The 20157-nt window shown below is 36.6% G+C and overlaps 1 protein-coding gene across 1 annotated transcript; it reads left to right on the forward strand.

Moving 5' to 3' along the window:
- Positions 1–811: 811 nt before the first annotated feature.
- On the forward strand, positions 812–18395 carry LOC100116833 (N-acetylgalactosamine kinase). Its single transcript, XM_031926328.2, has 10 exons — positions 812–1226; positions 3204–3360; positions 3636–3809; positions 4760–4970; positions 7234–7342; positions 7809–7966; positions 10336–10476; positions 11088–11199; positions 15900–16104; positions 17733–18395. Exons 2-10 carry the CDS (start codon positions 3206–3208, stop codon positions 17902–17904), a joined length of 1437 nt encoding a protein of 478 aa, XP_031782188.1. The 5' UTR covers positions 812–1226; positions 3204–3205; the 3' UTR covers positions 17905–18395.
- The last annotated feature ends 1762 nt before the right edge of the window (positions 18396–20157 follow it).

Consider the following 20157-nt stretch of genomic DNA (forward strand, 5'->3'; position numbering starts at 1 on the left):
GTGATATACTATTGCAAATTATCTAGATTATGCTCTATATGTAAAGTGGCACTGAGAGCCACCTACACAACTGCTCTCAAAGCTCGGCAAATGATCAAAGCTAAAACTGTTCCCCACTTTCCCGTCAGACAGCGACGAGGGTGGCAAACAATAGCAGCTGCTGTGCAAATCGATTTCTGCCTCTTACGAGTGTTTGTAACGTCGCTTTCTACTTTATCAACTGCGGCCAATAGAGGTCTCGAACGGTTCAGCATTTCGTAATATCTAAATACAATTCAGAGACTGATTTGTTCTCGGCAAAACCGGTTTCTATCGAAAAATACATTAAAATTAATCTACGTATATTAGGAGCTTCGTTAATCATGTGGATTCAGGCGTAACATCGACTTTCTTCATATATCATTTAAAAAGCTTGAAACAGATTTCAAAAATGTAAAATGGATAAGGTATTGCGATAGTTTAACGGTTAGAAAAGTTGTACCGTGGGATTATAAACTTCGGAATTTCTATTCTACACTCAATAGTTAATTCATATTAGTCACAGTCTTATATTTTACAATTAATGTTCTTTCGTAACACCTGCAACAAAAAAATCGCCACAATGCACATTATTTTATGATTCAATAAATTAGCAACATTACGAGCAATGAATAACCAAAGTAATTACAATAATTCATCTCCACAAATTGCAAAACCGAATCAACCTCGAAAACCCAAGTAAACTAGTCGCACTCCAGATGGCCGCCAACAATCGTAGCATCGCGCTACGCGGCGGCCAATTCTTGCAACTACTGCACCAGCTCTACCTGAATCGATAACTGTAGTCGAGGCCCAACTACAGCTTGTGCACAAACCGGCTCGCGTTTGGTCTGGCCCTCACACGATATATCAAATGTAGCGCGCGCGAGTAAAAAATCGAGTGAGTCATGAGGTATTAGTAGTGATAAGCGATTAGACCTTGAGTGAGAGAAGCTCGCTGGGATGTTCGTTACACACCGGAGAGGAGCACATTGTGTCAGTCGATCGTGAGGCATATAGCGCAGTCGTCGTCGTCGTCAGCTGATCGTGCGCGCGCTTCGTGTTTACAAGTACAACCAGTGGCTTGTGGTGTTTGTACATACGTACATCTACGTTGAACAGTGGTAGCGGTGTGCAGCGTGGTGCCTAGACTGCTTGGTGCTCGAAGTGATTGTTTTGGACTGAAACGCTGATTTGGATTACCGAAGGTAATCATTTTTTTTACTTGATTGTATTTTGTTTTTTGGATTATACCCTTGATTGAAGAAAAGTGATCGGCAGGAATTTGAGACATTCTCAATTGTGCTAGAGCAAATAAAACCCCTCTAAAATATCGCTAATTAGCATTTTCGCAGCTGAAAATACGTATAAACGGCTGTACAAAGTTTGTCTCCGATCGCATTACACAGTACAATATCGTATTCGCAAGAATTCTTGTTACTTACAATAATCATACATGTACCTGCATTCAATGTCCATGAATTATTTACAGTTACTCTTGTGCAGTGTTGTTACTGTACTCTTTTACACGTCGCACTATCTTTTCTATTCTACTCTTCTTATCTTACCGTTGCGTATTTTGCTCGTTTCCGTTTATTCTTTTCACGATTAAAACTAGCTCTCGAGATGATCATTTCAATCGAAAACATCGCTTTCATATAAATCTGTTTTTTTTTTATTGTTGATGAATATAATCGAATTTTGCGTATTTGATTGCACGCCATGCTGTGTGTAATCAAACCGTATAGCGGCTAAAAAAATACGAATTAATAAAACGAAAAAAAACAATGTTTACCTCTGCTTTCATTCGAGTATTCAATCATTCTATAGAAATGATTCAATTTTATACAGCTTCACATATTTCAAACCTGGAAAATTAATAATAAATCAAGAACAATGGACATCAAGCGCTTCTGCTCTTTTTAATCTAAGATCTATTTTAGCGTAAATAAAATTATAAAACCACGAGACGAAGATGAGTTTAATTATGTGTATAAAACAAAGTTGAACTTTGATCTGATTTACTTTAAACAAACACAAAAAAACTTAATATATATTGCAGACAATGATACTATAATATAAATCTCACAGCAAAATATTTTTATTGTTTTTCCATCATATTTTATGATTCGATATTACTGTTATCAATGGAAAGTCGTTGGTGGCGAAAATAAGAGAATAAATTCTGTATCACTACTGAAATCAATTGCAAAAGTGAAATGAATTGTGGTCCGCTAAAAGGCAGTGATTAAAGAGGTATAGAGTCAAAGTTTATCGCAGGTCGTTGACAGTGTCTTTTGCAATAGTTTGTTTATTTTTGGAGCAATCAATACTTATAAGTGCGTGCGTTAAGCATATATCAGTGCATTCAATAATAAAAATCTTGGAATGTGTTTACAAAAATCATGAACAATTCTGCAGCACCCGTCACAAAAATAAATATAGAACGGAATGTAATAGTATTGTTCAGGGTCATGCACAATATGTTCGAAGCATGTTCTAAGTTTGACTTCTTTGAACTTCTTTCTCAACAATTTATCGAAATAACAACATCAGGAAATATTTTAATATAGCTTGATAAAGTATGTCAAAAAATGTATACAAAGTAATTCGTTAGCAAAATAGATTACTTCGTATTATTTTAGTCCAATATATCTAAAAATGATTAAATTTGATTACTTTCTAATCGAGAAAAATTGCTCTACCGCGTGCAACTATCGCAGCGGGATAGATAGTGCTCTACGAATTAGGTAAAATTGATACCAAGAAGATACGAGAGAAGAGATGGCTTTGCTATGGAAAACTCGATCAGGTATACGCTAAGAAATTTTCTCCGTGATACGCTGATGTCTTACGTGTTATAGCGATGTGGAGAAAATATTACTTGAACGCAGGGAAAAACACTTATTTTCATTGTATAAAAATGTCAAGTATCTACTTGTAAAAAGAATTGTATGTAGGTACGTACAGGTCTCCTATTACAGCGGACGATGCATAGCATGATTCACTCATTGTGAGCATACACGAGATTCCCGAGTACTTAATTAACGTTGAAACGAAAGACTACAACGAGGCTATGACTAACGAGTCTCGAAGCCGGTCTTCGATTTTTGCCCTATTAGTCTGACTTTATCGATTCTAAGACACATCTTTCAACTCGTACAAAATTTTATCTTTTCTTTCAGAAATGTTGGCAGCGCAAAACGGTTCGCTGATCGGTGGAGAAACGATATCGATACTAAAGCCCGATGAGAGGTTAAAAGCCAGACTCAACGCACTGGCGTCGCACTTCAGATCGCGTTTCCAGCGTGAGCCCTCGTTCCTGGTTAGAGTGCCCGGACGGTAAGCGCTTGCACGCAGTTTCATTCATTTTTATTTCCGGTGACGTTTCTCTTCGACTATACCTATATTTCCGTCGTTATTTGATTCCCCTTTGCAACACCCAATACCTTTATTTTTCACCGTAAAATCTGTATTTCCCGGGTTTGCGTCGTAATTTTTTTTATTTCTGCAACCCGATCATTTTTTTTCCGCATTTGAAAATTCATGTTTTCATAGCGATAAAATTAGTATAGAAAATGCGTTGGGTTTGTTATATTCGGGTGATGATTTGGCAGGGTCAATTTGATCGGCGAGCATGTCGACTACTGCGGTTACTCCGTCTGTCCCATGGCCATTGAACAAGATGTTTTGGTGGCCGTATGCAGATCAGATGACGATGACGCACTTCGACTAACAAACGTCGATAGCAAATATCAGGATTACCTGCACAACGACCTGCAGGAAATAAGGTACGTGATAATAACTCAACCATACCTATTGCGCAGTTGATTATTTCCGAGAAGTATGACAACGAAATTATAAATGTGAATCATCAAAGCTCAAATGAAGTAGCAAATGGTAGACCGTTGTTCGTAAGGTCACGAAGCTCAACGAGAAAAATCCTTTAAAACTGACGACGACGAAATGCCTTTCATTGTAATTTACAGAGGGTCACGACGAGGTGACGTTAATGAAATCACTCGAAACACGAGCTTGCCTCCCTACAAAGGCAACTGGCAAGGAAGTACTTGATTTAACGAAGTGTTCGGCGGAAGATAATGGTTTGACGACACGAAATTAATTTTGGAGCTGGTGCTTAAAACGGGTTCGCAAGTCGCCAGAGAAATTATCTCATTATAACTTTTAATTTGAAAAGCCGACTCCGCCTTTGCATTCCAGTATATTTAATCATCTAATTATTCAGTTTTGTTGGCGTTAATTTGGTAAAGTAAATACTGCAGTATTTTGCAATAGTAATTAAGTATGTTCGGGAATGCAATACCATCGTATCAAATATGCAATATCATAAATGATTTCGTAACGTGATTATGTGTAGTTATTAGTAATCTGAAAGGATAAACCACGACAATACACGATGTTTCAAACAAAACTTAAAGTGTAACTTCATGTCATTTTAAAAAAACTCAAATGTCCAGTAAAATCTTTTTTTTTAACGAATTTATTATAAAACGTATTATCATAAATCCAGTTAAATCCGGCCAAACCGAACATCTCTCCAGTCCCTCGTCCTCTTTACAATTCAATCACTGCAGCTGCAGCCAGCACAGCACACACGTTCGCCGAACTACGTCCTTGCCCCCCCCCCCTTCAGCGAATTGCATCAGGCACGTCTCTTCCTTTTACAAAAGGAAAGCATAATGAACAAAGCAAAGCTTGACTTGTCGCTCGACACAAACAGGGAATTCCGACTGGACGACCACACGCTTGGACCAGCTTGGTACAAATACTTTCTCTGTGGGGTCAAAGGTGCCCTAGAGGTCATTCCGGAAAAACGCAGGCCACGCGGTGTCCTCGCCGCAGTTTGCGGCAACATTCCACCTAACGCAGGACTATCCAGCTCCAGCGCGCTCGTCTCGGCTGCTCTGCTCGCTACTGTACACGCCAGTCAGGTAGGTCGTTGCTTGTTTAGAATTCTGGGAATTGCGGCGGTGAATATTTAGTAACTGTGCAAAATTAAACTGTAGGTCAAAAGGTCTTGATTTGAAACTTAATTTAACATTTTTTCGAGTAGTGCGCCGAAAGAATAATCCTCCGAACATTTTTGAGATGCTCTCAAGGTGTGAAATTTATTTAAAAAATGAAACGCCAGCGTACAGCGCTAAACGGCGGAATTTTCATCCCGAGGATTAATGCCTCGCAGTTCGTACGGACTATACGAGCTTCTCATTTCATCACTGCTATTCGCATAATTCGCGCGGTAGGCGATGTATCAACTTCAAGCTGTTACTGTACAGTACGTTCTGCGCATGTAGCGGCTGCAGATTACAACTGCGAAGTTTTACATCACGCGTGAACGAAATAAAGCAAAGCTAAATAGGAAGTAATTGCACAAACATGTATAATCGTTGATTGCGAACCAACAGTTTCATACGAACCAAGTTCCAAGCTTTATCAGCTGATTTGATTACCAATATTTGCGTTTCGATTTTCTAAAATTTTACTTAGTTCTTTTATTTTCGAATATTTCGACTGCTGTTTCGTCTGTGTTTGGTTTTAACAACAAGAACAATGGAAATTTTCAAAAAAAAGCTTCGGTTAATTCAAATAACTGTCAATATTACGCATGCGCATACACGATAATAGCGTTAACAGTATTAATACCTCCATGCATAAATGTAATATCTTTTCTGGTAAAGAATGAAAGATGAAATTCCAAGCATCGATTTCGGCAGGATTACCGAAACACTTTCATAAATTGAATTATTAAATTTAACAGACTTTTAACATTACAGTACGGTTTTAAAAATTTAATTCTTCTTATTTGTCACACCAATTTCAATACTCGAATTTTCCACGTAAAATATTTTTTTCTTTTCATCCAAAATTTAATGGGGATATCGATAACGTAAAACTAAATTCACAAAAAGGGCTTTTTTACATAACGGACATATTCTCAAACTGCTTTTTCAAGCTCGTTCAACTTTACCTCGTCCCTCGGCTGTACAACACTGATTCAAAATCTACGAGAACTAGAAGCCAACGTCCAAGCCAGTCTCGTTAGACTCTCGCGAAAACTCGAATAGCAGCGACGATTACTATCGATTGCAAAACTTGTTTTAATAGAGCTTGCGGTAATTACTCGCGGCAAGTGCCAGGGTTCAAAGTGGCTAATCGAGCGTACGTCCGTCCTCGGCGTTAGCAAGATGCCGATTGAGAATAAAAGGACGCGGTTGCAAAAGAGCTTGGTTTGCTTTGAGAACTCGTGACAGATTTAACTAGATTAATGGACTTAGTAATATAGTTGAAATGGTTTCAACACACGAACGGAGATGAATGTAGGAGACTAGGAGTTGTATTAGAAATGTATTTCACGACTTTATCCTGCAGTCGCCGGGTAAAGAAGTAGACTTAAAGAATCTATCAACTATTACAAAAATACTTTTCGATTTCACTGCTGTAACCACGCATCTAAAAATATTTCTAAATAACATTTTCTCCATAAAACGATTCGATGCGTAATATTTCCGTTTAAAATTTTTAACAAACATTTCCAAAATCGTTTCCTTTGATATAAATGAAAATACGCTCAACTTAATTTCAATAAATTATCCCACGCGCAAAATTTTCAACCCTTGGTTTTATTTCGCGGTCGCAAAAATTATCCCCACCCAGCCTTCTTTGTCTTTTTTCCGACCCTTCGCCCCTTCTTCCTTCAATTCCGCCAAAAACTATTAAGATTGCAGGGAGGAAAACTCTTCCCTTGGGCCACGCGATTTGTCATCCTTATTCCTCTCAGCGTTGCTCCCGCGCGCGCCGGTTATTTCTCGTTCGCAGCCTCTGTTCTTTTTTTCACTCCCGTAATGAACTTTCGTTATTATTTACCGTATGAGCGAAGAGAAGAAAAAAAAGGTCGGCTGTATACGTGCAGCTCAATTCCTTGAGGGTGTGCGGATGCTTTTGTGTGATGAATGCTAATGGATCCCGGAAATTGAAGAAGTGGGCGGTCAGTTCCGCAGTACAGAAAAAAGCTCGAGCGATACATGAAAAAATTTCGAATTTATTTGTTACATTCGCACGAAAATACTTCGAATAAGGGATGAGAGCGTGTACGGTTGGATGATATTTGAGTAAGCAACGAAAAAAGCTCGACGCTGTCGTCAAGCTAGCCACACTGAAATCTTATTTGAAATTTAATATTTTTCCGGATCGAAGCACGAAATGTCAAAGGAGGATATGGCAACAGTCAGCGCCAGCGCCGAGAGATACATCGGCACCCAAGGCGGTGGAATGGATCAGGCGATCGCCTTTCTTGGAAAAGCTGGTGAGAAAACATTTTGTCTCTCTTCTCCGCTTGCGATTTGTCACGGACAGGCTCTGAGCTTTTGAAATTGCTCTCGGGTCATTCGATGAGTCTATCAAATCGATTTTGAGGGATTACTTGTGTACATAATTTCTCACAGTGTTGCCACGCGACGTCTTGCCGTACACGGACTTTTCTACTTAACGTTTACTCCTCTGTATTAAAGGCCTTTTTAGAAAATTAATTCCATTACATATGCTGGATTTTCGCGTTAAAAAAATAATTAACAATACAAGGTTTTAATTACTTAGCGTCCTTTCTTTAACGTAAAAAATAAATTCGATGCGAAATTGTCCATTTTGCTTGTGAATTTTCTAAGCCACGGCTGCCCCCCTGAACCACAAAAGAAAAACCAATATTTCGAAGTGCACATCTAATGTGTATAACAAGCTGAAAAGCAGGGGCTATTTTCCTTCGATGTTTGAAGGTTCGGCGAAACTGATCGAATTCAATCCATTACGCGGATTCGATGTGACGCTGCCGGACGACGCGGTTTTCGTCATCGCCCACAGTTTGGCCGACCATAACAAGGCCGCAACCAATGACTTCAACACCAGAGTACTGGAGTGCCGATTGGCAGCTCAGGTGATTATACTCGATCCATTTACTATTATTTACATCAGGGAACATTTGTAAGATGAGATTATGGTGAATTGACGATAACTCGAGAAAGCTTCATCAATATTAAATTTTTCCAATAAAGTTTCAATAAAAACAGTCGGTAGCTCGTGCTGGCAATCAATAACATTGTATACAGCGCGTGCTTTGAACGGAGCTTTATTAACGCACACAATTGCGAATATTTTGTTTGACGATATCGATGCTATCGAAATAAATTGAGTCTGGCAAACAATTCAGCTCGCGTTCAAACGCATTCTGCAATGGGCTGAATTCCGTAGATTTTCAGTGCAATTGACGTAGGTTTTAGTCTCATAATTCGTTTATCATTTCGCGTAAATAGTACACACAATATGCGGTGATTAATAGAAAAAACCAAAATAAAAGCATTTTTTGAATCCTCTCTTAAAAAAATGATGGACTTGGTTGTGAAGCCTTTAATACGTGATTCTGATTGGTTGCTATGGTCGGTTGCCTAGGTAACAGATGAGAACCCGCACGCTTTAAATTCATAACCCTCATAACAGTCATAACCCTGGTAGAAATTTTTCAGGTGTTTAAAATAAAATGAAATGAGGTTAAATAGTATGAAATCTGAATAGCGGATTCAGAAAAAACTATATGCAATATTACCAACAAGAAATCTTGATAAATTAATCATTACCAAAAGTGTAGTATTGAAACATGTGCATTGAAAAGTGTCACCCTAACCCTATTTGAAGTAGGTAATAATGTGTGTGTGTGTGTATGTTATTTAGTTTTTTTTTAAATATAAGTGAGAAGTGCAATTAAAAGAATAAAAAGTATAAAGATATATTGTGTCTCCGTGCCCAAAGTCGCCCACGGTGAGGTTTAAGAAGTGAATTTAAAGAAAAGTTCAGTATCCGAGTCAGTGAATTTGAGTTTATCACTACAATGTCCTTTAAATTTTAAAATATGTAATCTAGATAATTGAACTGTTTTCATTCATATTTTCACACCAACGGCAATGTGAATTTTTTAATTTAGCGGCTCACATTTTGCTTATAGACAGTCACGCAGTAACTACTATCTCTAGCACATTGTATTTCCGGTTTCCAGTGTATTTTTACCTGGAGAAAATGATAAATATTTTGGCTTTTTTGTTAAGGCATTAATGAGAATATTTACTTTTAATAGTTGTGAGAGATTTTGAGATTTTTCCATTGCATTGCATTTGCTCTCATTTAAAAACTAATTTCTAGAGAGCTCATTTTTTGCATATATATTTCTGTTTTGGTTGTGAAAATATTTAAAGTTGAATTGACCTTAACTGAAATACTTTTGATTTCGACTTCAACACCCATGATAATTATTTAGTCGTATAAGTTATTCACATCAGTGTCGGAATCGAAATAAAAAGTATTTCAGTTAAGGTTAATTGAACTTTGTATATTGTTTCATTGACACAAAATAAATCTATATGTAAAATATGCGCTCTCTAGACCCGTTAGTTTTCGAATGAGAGCAAATGCAAAAATAGAGAAATAGGCATCGATCTCAAAATCTCTCACGACTGTTAAGAGTTAAAATTCTTATTAATGTCTTGACAAGAAAGGCAAAATATTTATCACTTTCTTCATGTAAAAATACACTGAAAACCAAAAATACAATGTGCTAGAGATAGTATTTACTGCGTAATTGCCTATAAGCAAAATGTGACCCGCCAAATTAAAAAATTCACATGTGCCTCAATGTGAAAATATGAATGAAAACAGTTAAATTAAAATCATCTGGATTACATGTTTTTATAGGTAGCATATCAAGTATCTGTGTAAAATTTCAATTGCCTAGCTTTTTTACAATGCAAATGAATAGGGTTGTAATAATAGGCTTATACTCACTGACTCTTCTACTGAACTTTTCTTCAAATTCACTTCTCAGACCTTAACGACAACGACTTTGGGCGTTGTTAATATATTTATATTAAAAGTATTACAGAATATGGTAACATATGGTAGGTAATATGGTAAAAATATTAGCAGAAATTAGTGTACCCAAAACTTATGTTGTTTTTTCTACCAGGGTTATTAGAGATAGATAGAATAAGGAGCGCGCAAAGCGCGCCTTCATTCCTAGTTAGGAAAAAAATATATTTTAAATTATTTCATCATTACATTGAAAATGACCAAGACAAAAACTCAACTACCCTCATAAAACCACACACCTTCCATAAAACGAAATCACCTCCAAGCTTCGCACTATCTCATATACCCTACTATACCATACGACCAAAGCTCGCCATAAAACAAAAAATCCATCGTATCGCACCTCTCTCGAACTATAGCAACATGTCTCCGTATGTATCGAAACTGCAGGTCATGGCGCGGAGGAGAGGCCTAGAGTGGCATTCTGTGCAGAAGCTCATTGACGTACAGCAGCTATTGGGTGCAAGCCTCGAAGAGATGGCCGCGATCGTCAGCCGTGAACTTCACGAGCCGCCGTACGAGCACAAAGAGGTACCTAAATGTGTATATATATATATATATATATATATATATATATATATATATATATATATATATATATATATACACACACACACACATACACACACACACACACACACACACCACCACTGATAAGCGGGACGAACGGTATAGCTCGTTATGTTTGGGTCGCTAGTCATAAAAGGAAAATACGATCGGAGCAAGCTGACTCGTCAAGGAAGTGAATTGGACTTTGCAGTGTGTATATATACGCGCAAGCGCGAAATAGACCGTATATAGTTGAGCTTGCGCACGTGCTCGGGAGAGAGTATCTTGATTATGTCGATCGTTTTTTCGTTTTCTTTTATTTTGTTCTTCGTAATCAGTGGCATAAGAAGAGAATGGGTCGTGTTGAAAATTGCGCGATGGAAACTCGTGGATGGCAATATTGCGTATGAATTTCTTGATCGCATTGCAATATATTGTAACGCGATGCGTTTGATTAGGTGCTTCGACCGGTAGGCTGTAAATTCGGGTTACGCGTGGAATATCGATCGTACGTTTGATTAATTGAACGCAGCTATGAACTTCGAACAGTTTCAATTAAATGTAGTTGATCAAAGGCCATTTTTTAATTCTAGATATGCCAAATACTAGACACAACGCCGGAAGAATTGAACAGGATATCGAAAGTACCGGTTGACACAACGCAGAAATTCAAACTCAGGCAGCGAGCTCTTCACGTCTTCGAAGGTACGCACTACTTTTCCACTTGTGCACAATACCCTGAAAAAAACACAGTCGTTTCTGTTGTAAAGACCGGTAGTTTTAACCGTTCTGCCACCGTAACGACTGTTCAGTAAGAACAACGGTGTGCCACTGGTAGTTTTGGCGAGTCGCGACTCGTAAAATTGGTCGGTTACGCGGGACACCAGCAAAAACGACCGAACTGATTCTTTAAAACTGCTGAACTCTACGGTAATTTTGGCGAGTCTTCATAAAATGACGAATTACTGGTGCGAGATCTAGTCAGGGCGCCAGAGCGAGTTTGTCGCAAATCGATGTCCACTCGTCCACCAAAGGTTTTTTTACGTATTTTGACCCACTGAATCCGAATTTCGAAGGTGGACAATCCAAAAATGCATCCGTAAAAAGTTATAAACAATTTAATTGTTTAAACTGCTCTAAAATTGATACAATTAATGTCGGGTAAATTCTGAACGAATTTAATGTAACTGTGTTCATATACAATCATGAACCTTTTTGCAGAATTGAAAAATTGTAGTTAGAACCAGAGATTTTGCAAATTTAGTGCAAAAAGGCAGGTTTTTCTCGCTTGGCGCCCGGGCGCATCAAGTGTTCATCTCGTACCTTTCGTTCTACTTTGAATTATTGCACATAGTAAGTATATTTTTAAAGAGTAAGTATTTTTATATATTTGTATTTACAAAAAACAACATACAATTGATTAAACAATGAGTAATTATATGAGAAAATAAAAAAATTATAATTTATTTGTAAATTTTCTGGAAATTTTTATCAGAGAATGAATATAAAAACATTGTAATTTTTTTATGTAATTGTGTTTGTGGGAATTATTAAACATATAATTTTTTGTTTTATTTTGTACCGCAAAAAAAAGCGAACGTATTTTTGCTTGAGAATAAAAGGCGCAAAATGTGGCATATCATATTTAATGATATGTACTATTTTTCGAAATCTGTACATTTTATTAAATAAAATTATTGAATGTTAATTATAATGATTATGATTATGAAATGTAATTGTGAATTGCAAGAAAAAACTAATTATGACAAATTTCAAACTCGCGCCATACACGCGCCGCAGCGTGTTTGTTGATCAAGTTTTAACTTGTTTATAAGAATACAAGTCGCGCGCTTGTTCATTCTATTCCGCTACGCAGTCTACGCAGCGCAGTGCTACTGAACACGTTATAGTTTGTTATATTATTAATGTTCATAAGAATAAGATGAATGACGAAGAGGAAAATAAACTGTTTAAATAATAATATTGAACCTTTGAATCCAAAATTATTTGGTTGGAAGGAAGACAATAATTTGCTTTTGCCAGAACCTGTGCAAATTTTACTTCCACCAGCCGACGAATTAGTTTACTTGCAAAGTTTGTTCGACTAAATCTTGTTCTTGTGTGTCAGCAGAAATATCGTGTTGTTCCTTCTGTTTTTGTAGACGCAAACAGACGTGCAAAAATAAATTTAATGAGGTACAGTTTGCAAATAAACCTGAACACGAATTATAAAAATCGATTCAATTGTAATACTATATTTACATAATGAGAAAAATTCCATAAAAATACGTATAATTCATGTCTTTCTTTGTGTATAATCATTTTATTATAAAAAATATATAAAAATAGTTTCATTTCACTACGGAGTTTTTATATTTATTCTCTGATAAAAATTTCAAGCGAGTTTATAAACAAATACAATAACAAATTACATTGTTTAAACAATTGAATGTTGTTTTTAGTAAATACAAATATATAAAAATACTTACTCTTTAAAATTATATTTACTATGTACAATAATTCAAAGTAGAACGAAAGGTACGATACGAACACTTAATGCGCCCGGGCGCCAAGCGAGAAAAACCTGCCTTTTTGCACTAAATTTGCAAAATCTCTGGTTCTAACTACAATTTTTCAATTCTGCAAAAAGGTTCATGATGGTATATGAACACAGTTACATTAAATTCGTTTAGAATTTACCCGACATTAATTGTATCAATTTTAGAGCAGTTTAAACAATTAAATTGTTTATAACTTTTTACGGATGCATTTTTGGACGGTCCACCTTCGAAATTCGGATTCAGCAGGTCAAAATACGTAAAAAAAACCTTTGGTGGACGACTGGACATCGATTTGCGACAAACTCGGTCTAGCGCCTGGACTAATCAGTTAAAATGGCTGTGTTTTTTTTTCAGTGTACGACGATGAAATTCGTCATCTGCCCTTTCCAAAGAAAGATCGCAAACGTCACATCCATGCAAAACTCACCCTTCGCCGAATTATGCACGATACATTCACGCGAGCTTTTCACATTTACATTCGAGCGCCGTTTTCAATCGTCGTCAAGACTCTAGAGGAAAAATTCCCAAATATATTCCGCCACGTCAAGTATATACTTAGAACAGCCGTCACAACGGCGTAATGTTTGACTCCTGTGGGTTAGCAGGAAATATTTATGACTAAGCCGAAAAATTGCGTCGCGTTCGCTCATATCAAATATTATTCAAATTATTTGCATAATAACATTCGCGCGCTTTTCGTAAATATTTTTCTTTTTTCGGTGTATAGGGGGAGCCCTCTATTCTTCGGCGATGGTGCAGGATGACGTTATTCGGTGGTAAACGCATTAATATTCTTGCTTATTAAATTTGAAATTGTATGTGCCCGCGCAGAGAGTGTGTCGCGCATAATTACTTTTTTGCGTTGTAGCTGTTTACGTTCGTTGTCGAAATTTTCCTGTCTGCTATAAAGCGAAAACTTTTCTTGGTAAATATTTTTTTGCAAACATCCATACGAATTCGTACGCAAAAAGACAATCTTACGAAGATCTTTGCTCTGTTCAAGACATGAGATTCGTGTTATTCGATTCAAGCCCCCAAACATTTCGTAACGTGAATCGTGATACAACTTTATCTCCTGAGCAGCCTTTATTTGTTTTTATGAAGCTTGTGTAATATACGCATGACAGTTATTGAAGTAACAAAGAAAACAAAGCAGGGTACAATGCTGTATCGTCACTTTTTTTCCAAATAAAATCAAAGTCGCAATTTTTGTAATAAAATAAAATTATCAAAATTCTAATTAATTTAACGCTTGTGCGTATTTTGTAATTAAATGCGACCTAAATAAAATGTAAATAACAATTGATATACCTTAGGTCATCCGAGTTTTACGCACATAGCAGCATGCGTTTACACGTTGTCACGTGTCTTCATTACCCTGTAATCAAATCTCACGAACGACAATTTTCAAAATTAGCGACTCCTAAGTAATTAAATCACCCGCAGCATGCTTAATCGTAATCACGAGTTTTGTCACAAAGATTTAAACTTTGAAAGCCCACAGCTAAATCATAGATTGCACCGTTTTTTTTACTTTATGCCCTTGGCTCCCTTATTTCTTATTTCCTTTCAGCAGCCCTCGAGTGGCACTTAAGTTTTTTTACTTAAAATTCTTTACCGCCTCTATCTCGGGCTATCTGCACAATCATTTTTATCCTTCTTCACTGCTCGGACTTTTTTTAGCAACTTGTTTATAGCGATTAAACAAAAAAATTTTCTTGGCAATACTGACAGTTTAATTTTCCACTAGTCAACTCCAATGAAAACACATCATTCGAAGTTCGAGTCCATCATCAAACATTAACAACCACATTCCAACGAGTTCAGTCCTCCCAAAATAATTGATGCCGTCGGTGCACTTTATTTTGGGCGGCAGCCGTCACTTTTCGTTCTCGTCCATCCCCTGCCATGAATCCACTTAATTTTTAATCCTTGTACACGTAATCTTATTTTTTCCGAATCTTCCGCACCTTCTTTCCGACCCCTAGATAGCTCGATTCCTCACATGCGCCAGCAAGAAAAGAAACGATGTGCGAATCACGCGATCGTATTTTACAGGATGAAAAAAAGCAAGCGTTGGTAGGTACACATGAGCGCAAAAATTATTTTTGCGAACGTTACGCGAGCTAAATCGATTTAGGCCAGAGGTCGCTAAGGGACTGGATTTGCCTTGCAAATAACGGTTTGTCCAATCGATTCTATAGGAATTTTGCTAGTCTTCGTTTAATTCTGCGTGTTATGATGTGCACGAAGCTGAGAAAAAGTAAGGTTAAGATTTGTTGAACAGTTTTAGTTATCAAACAAGTAATTAAGATTTATTTGGTGATTATCTTCATTCTTGAGATCAACTTAGGATAATAGACGTCTGATTATACGTATAGAGTAGTGATTTACTTCAATTTATATTTAAAATATAATTATTTTATTTTCTTAATTACTCTTTGTGCTTCAATGATAAGTTGTATTACTTATAGATTTCCAAAAATTAGTGTTAGTTCTTTAAATTTTGTTCATCCATCAACGAACTTATGATTATTTGGAGTTCATGATAAACCAAGGTCAGCATTCGCGTAATTTTTATCGCAGATGAGCTAAACCAATATTAGATAAAAAGTCGAGTTGAGACTGATAATACATAAGGTGAATGATCACTATACTGTGATAAATCTTGGTAAGTTTTAATTTCAAAAAGTAATTAAAAGTGTGCTTTACTATCTTTCGGTTTGAACAAGAAAGAATCTAATAATGATCAAAACTTTATGTACATTTCAAAACTACAAAAACAAGTATAAACTTACTAGACCACATCTTAACCATCTCTCCCTGTTATCTTTCAATTCCCAGAGGCAGCCCGAGTGTTGTCGTTCCGCAGCGTGTGCGAGAGCAAAGACCTGGACGCAGCGGACCGTCTGCGCCAGCTCGGCAACCTCATGTCCAGTAGCCACTCGAGCTTGCAGAGTTTGTACGAGTGTAGCCATCCGAGGATCGATGTGCTCGTCGAAGCGGCCAACGCTTGTGGAGCCCTTGGGGCCAGATTAACTGGAGCTGGGTAATTAGCATTTTTATATATGTATCGTATTGTATACATATTTTCTTTGATGCCGTAGAAATCTTCAGATTGAGATTGAATCTTAGCTATTGAGTTGCGAAGCTGTTCTATCAATGTTTGCTTTAGAGAAGAGCAAGTTTTATACTCCAGTTGTGCATTAGTGTTTTACTTTTAAAGTTTAAGCTTTACAAATATAGACAGAGGTTGCTTTATGAATTTCTGCAAGCTTTATGCTTGTTATAATTATATTTTAGACTTGAGAATAAAAGTATAAATGGATACAGCTAATAAGACACTTATATAAGGAACTTGACACGCTTTATAATTACGAGCTTTATATTATTCTTCTGTTTCTCCCGTAGAAAGTTTCCTCTTTTATATAAGATGTGTCTTAGGTACAAAAAGCACTGTATAAAAAATGTATCAGGGAAAAACAGTTTCAACTTTATAGGAAAAGCACTAAAAAGAATTCTATGAGTTGCAGATATGATCAGGCCTGAATGTGTAATCTTTGTAACTGGGTTACTCGTACTGAGCATAAAAGATCGTGAGCTGGCAGGAACTTAATCTTTTTCTAGATAAAGTGCAGCTGTAGTTAAGTTTTCTTAGATACACGTTAGTTTTTTCAGGAAATTTGAGATCTTCAACAAAAGCGTGTGCATACCCATAGCGAAATCTGAAAATTTCCCAGAATAATGATACGTTTGGAAATACAAAATCAATTTTCGCACAGTTTCTCAAAAAGCTTGTATTGCATGTATATTTCTCAAACAATACAGTAATCCCAACAACGTGTATAAATATTCATAAAGTCCTTGCCTGCGCAGCAGAAATGCAATCACCGCAAAAAGTCGTGGATAATACCTGCACAGTCAAAAATATATTCCGCTCTCAATAACAGGTCGACGTTGTTGTAAACAGTCACGTACACTGGACGGTACTGGATTGTGTCGGAACACTTTTCGAAATACTTCAATCAGAACATTCGATTCATAGAAATTAAATAATAAGGCTACATTGCAGCATTTCAAAATCTTACCACTAGAGAATAAGCTACTTTCGAGGCTTATACATAGCTGTACACATGGAATAAATTCTTTCAGCAAGCGATAAGACAAATTAAACGTCAATTTAACAGATAGTTTATACGCTCATTGTAAATGCACAATGGGCAACTTTTGAAAGTGGTTTATTTGCACTGATAGCTTCGCAGAACCACACACGTCTCGTGAAAGCGATAACATAGAGTTCGGCTTTGAAGCGTAACTCGCGGCAATTCTCTCAGCAATTCTACACTTTCGACCGGTTAGTTCAATCAGCAGCAGTACTTCTAGTTTACCTAAGCTTTGACTTTCCAATCAAGCTTGGCGACGCCTCTGATAATTTTATACGGCTGCATGTTTGTGTGAGCTGCAAAATAAATTAGCAAATAGTGCTCTAGAGAACTGCTTTATTTTCGGGCTTTGGGTTTTAGGTATGCTCGTTAGTTTGCGCGCTTGTAATTACATGTGCTCCATTTGCGAGATTTAATATCGGAATTCAAGAATAGCTATGTTCTCATTTTTTCTTTGCATTAAAATGAGAAATGTTACAAAATTAATTGAATTCAAAATTTAATTTGTTCGCAGTTGGGGCGGTTGCGTAGTCGCGATGACGACTAATGACAGAGTCGAAGATTTTGTCGAGAACCTGAAGAAGAAATTTTATCACAATGATGAATGCGCGAAAGGTCTCGACTTGATGCGTTACGTTTTCCCGACGGAACCCAAGAACGGTGCATCCATTCACTACTTTCAGTGAAATTTCAGAATAGAAAAATTGAGCTGATGGTGTCAGAGACATAAGCCTTTTCATCCATGAGCATTTTTATTGTTTGTTTAGGTATGCAAATTGTTGAATCTTTATAATTACATTAGTTGATGATTGTGCATTTATATCAGCGTAATACATAATATTCCCAAAATGTAACTGGGAAATAAAATTAAAGCCATGCAAAAAACATTTTTATAAGAAAGTACGATTATAGAAATATATTTTAAAGTATAATAGTATCTTTTTGATTGAACAATATGTGTATAAACTTTGATAAAATAATTGTTGTAATAATGCAATAAAAAATGATAGATACATATATAAATCCTCTTTATAAACAATAATAAAAAAGACCTGTATGTTCGCATAAACTTACGCATCCTATTTGCACAACATAATGGAAATCTAGGTAAAAGAAAATATCTCACATGATCAACAAGTCTATTGCATGCTTCCAAATAAACGAACTCTCGAAGCTATTCTTGGCTGGAATAGGAAAGTTTTTTGTTCGCGTCTTCCTACCCTCTTCGGGTCACATTCTCGCTCGTCGATCCTCGTCGGCATCATCATGCACCAGGAATGGCCTGAAACCACTAACAATCTTCTAAACATGATCGAAAACGTCCATGAATACTTCGCTTCAACGAGCCACGGAAATTAGAGCGTCAACAACACGGGAGTATTCTACAAAGCTCATTTTTATATCAAATAAAAGTAAACACAAGTTCGTCATCGTATTTTATTTTTACGTCACTTGAAAGTGTATTTTTAATACTTTATTATACCGTACGTATAAAAGACAACGAATAATCGGCAAGTATTATACTTTATCTTTATTTAGTCATATATTATTGCAATACACAGTATGAACTAAATTTCGAAATACTTTCTTTGCAAAAAGATGCTATGACCACTAACGAGTTTCGTTTGACCAAGGAAACTAGCTTACACAGAGTTTAAAGTCCACTTGAAGTTTAAAGTACATAACAACTATTAACTATTTAGTTCTAGTTAAGAAGACCAATGACATCCTTTAGTCAGTAAGTAAATAGTTAAAATAGATTATAGTAACAGTATATAATACATTTAAAGTTAATCGAAACATCACGAAGAAGCAATTAAGAATATTAAAATCGAATTCTGCCAACGTTGTTTGGAAAATAAAACAACGAAGCTATGCGTAAAAACAAGTTCTCGAAGCAATTAGCTACGTTCCAATAATTTTTGCTCTTCGAGGGAGTGAACAACTTATTATGCTCTCCTATAATTGAAGCATCACTATTATAAAAACCGCGGAAACAATTCCTGGTTAAGTTTTTTAATCTTTTTCGAGCTAACAAACGCGGCGCGATAAATCTTTCTCGCAAACTTTAACGCCCCATAAAAAAATTCTATTAAGAAGAAAGCACTTGCAATTACTTTAATTCTTCGTTTTACTTTATTCTCTCCTCTGTTCTTATACGCGCGAAAAATAATATTGAAAGCATTTATCATAATTCGCAGATGGTAAAATATATACAATGAAGATTCATTTTTCTTCAACTTAACATTCAAGAGTATAAAAATTTACTCTCTAACAAGCAGCCAACCCAACAGATAGCAGTATCAAGAATAATCTAACCCTAAGCAACAAACACAAACGCGCACACATAAAGCCAGTTCACGCACCTCAGCGCGGGGGGCAATTAAAGCTCATTCTCGCGTATCGACTGGCCTCTTTCTCATTCCCGTTAACGAATGGCCTGCTAGAGGTGCTCCAGTCCGCCGGAAAAGTATAGGTTGCACAGCTGCAATTCTCAGGTATACGTAGTACGATATTCCCGTCGGGAAAAAGTTGCTCCTTGTGCCCTAGAAAAGTTCAGCTCCGCAAGCTCAACTTCGTTGAATTAACGATGCGTAGGGCGATTGCGTTGGGCGCAATAACAGCCAGCAGGATAAGGATTTGTTTTCGATGCGCGCCGGACTCGGATGTATCGTTTTTTACGCGTGAGCGTTTTCTCGCTAAACTCGGCTATCTATAGCTAGAAAAAATTTTAATTAGCGGTCAGTTAGCCGGATTGATTTGAGCTTTACGGTTACGGCGAAAGTATTGGATTGTAGTGGAGAGGTACGTGTAACAATTGTTATTTGAACTGATGAAAAAGTTCACTTGGCCTATATAAGAGAAATTGTAAAATATTGGACATTGCCTGCTAGTGTTATGGTTTTTATAAGACTAATATTGTAGCAGTAGTGTTAGCC

This window comes from Nasonia vitripennis, chromosome 1 (genome assembly GCF_009193385.2).
Source record: "Nasonia vitripennis strain AsymCx chromosome 1, Nvit_psr_1.1, whole genome shotgun sequence".
NCBI classification, from domain to species: Eukaryota; Metazoa; Arthropoda; class Insecta; order Hymenoptera; family Pteromalidae; genus Nasonia; species Nasonia vitripennis.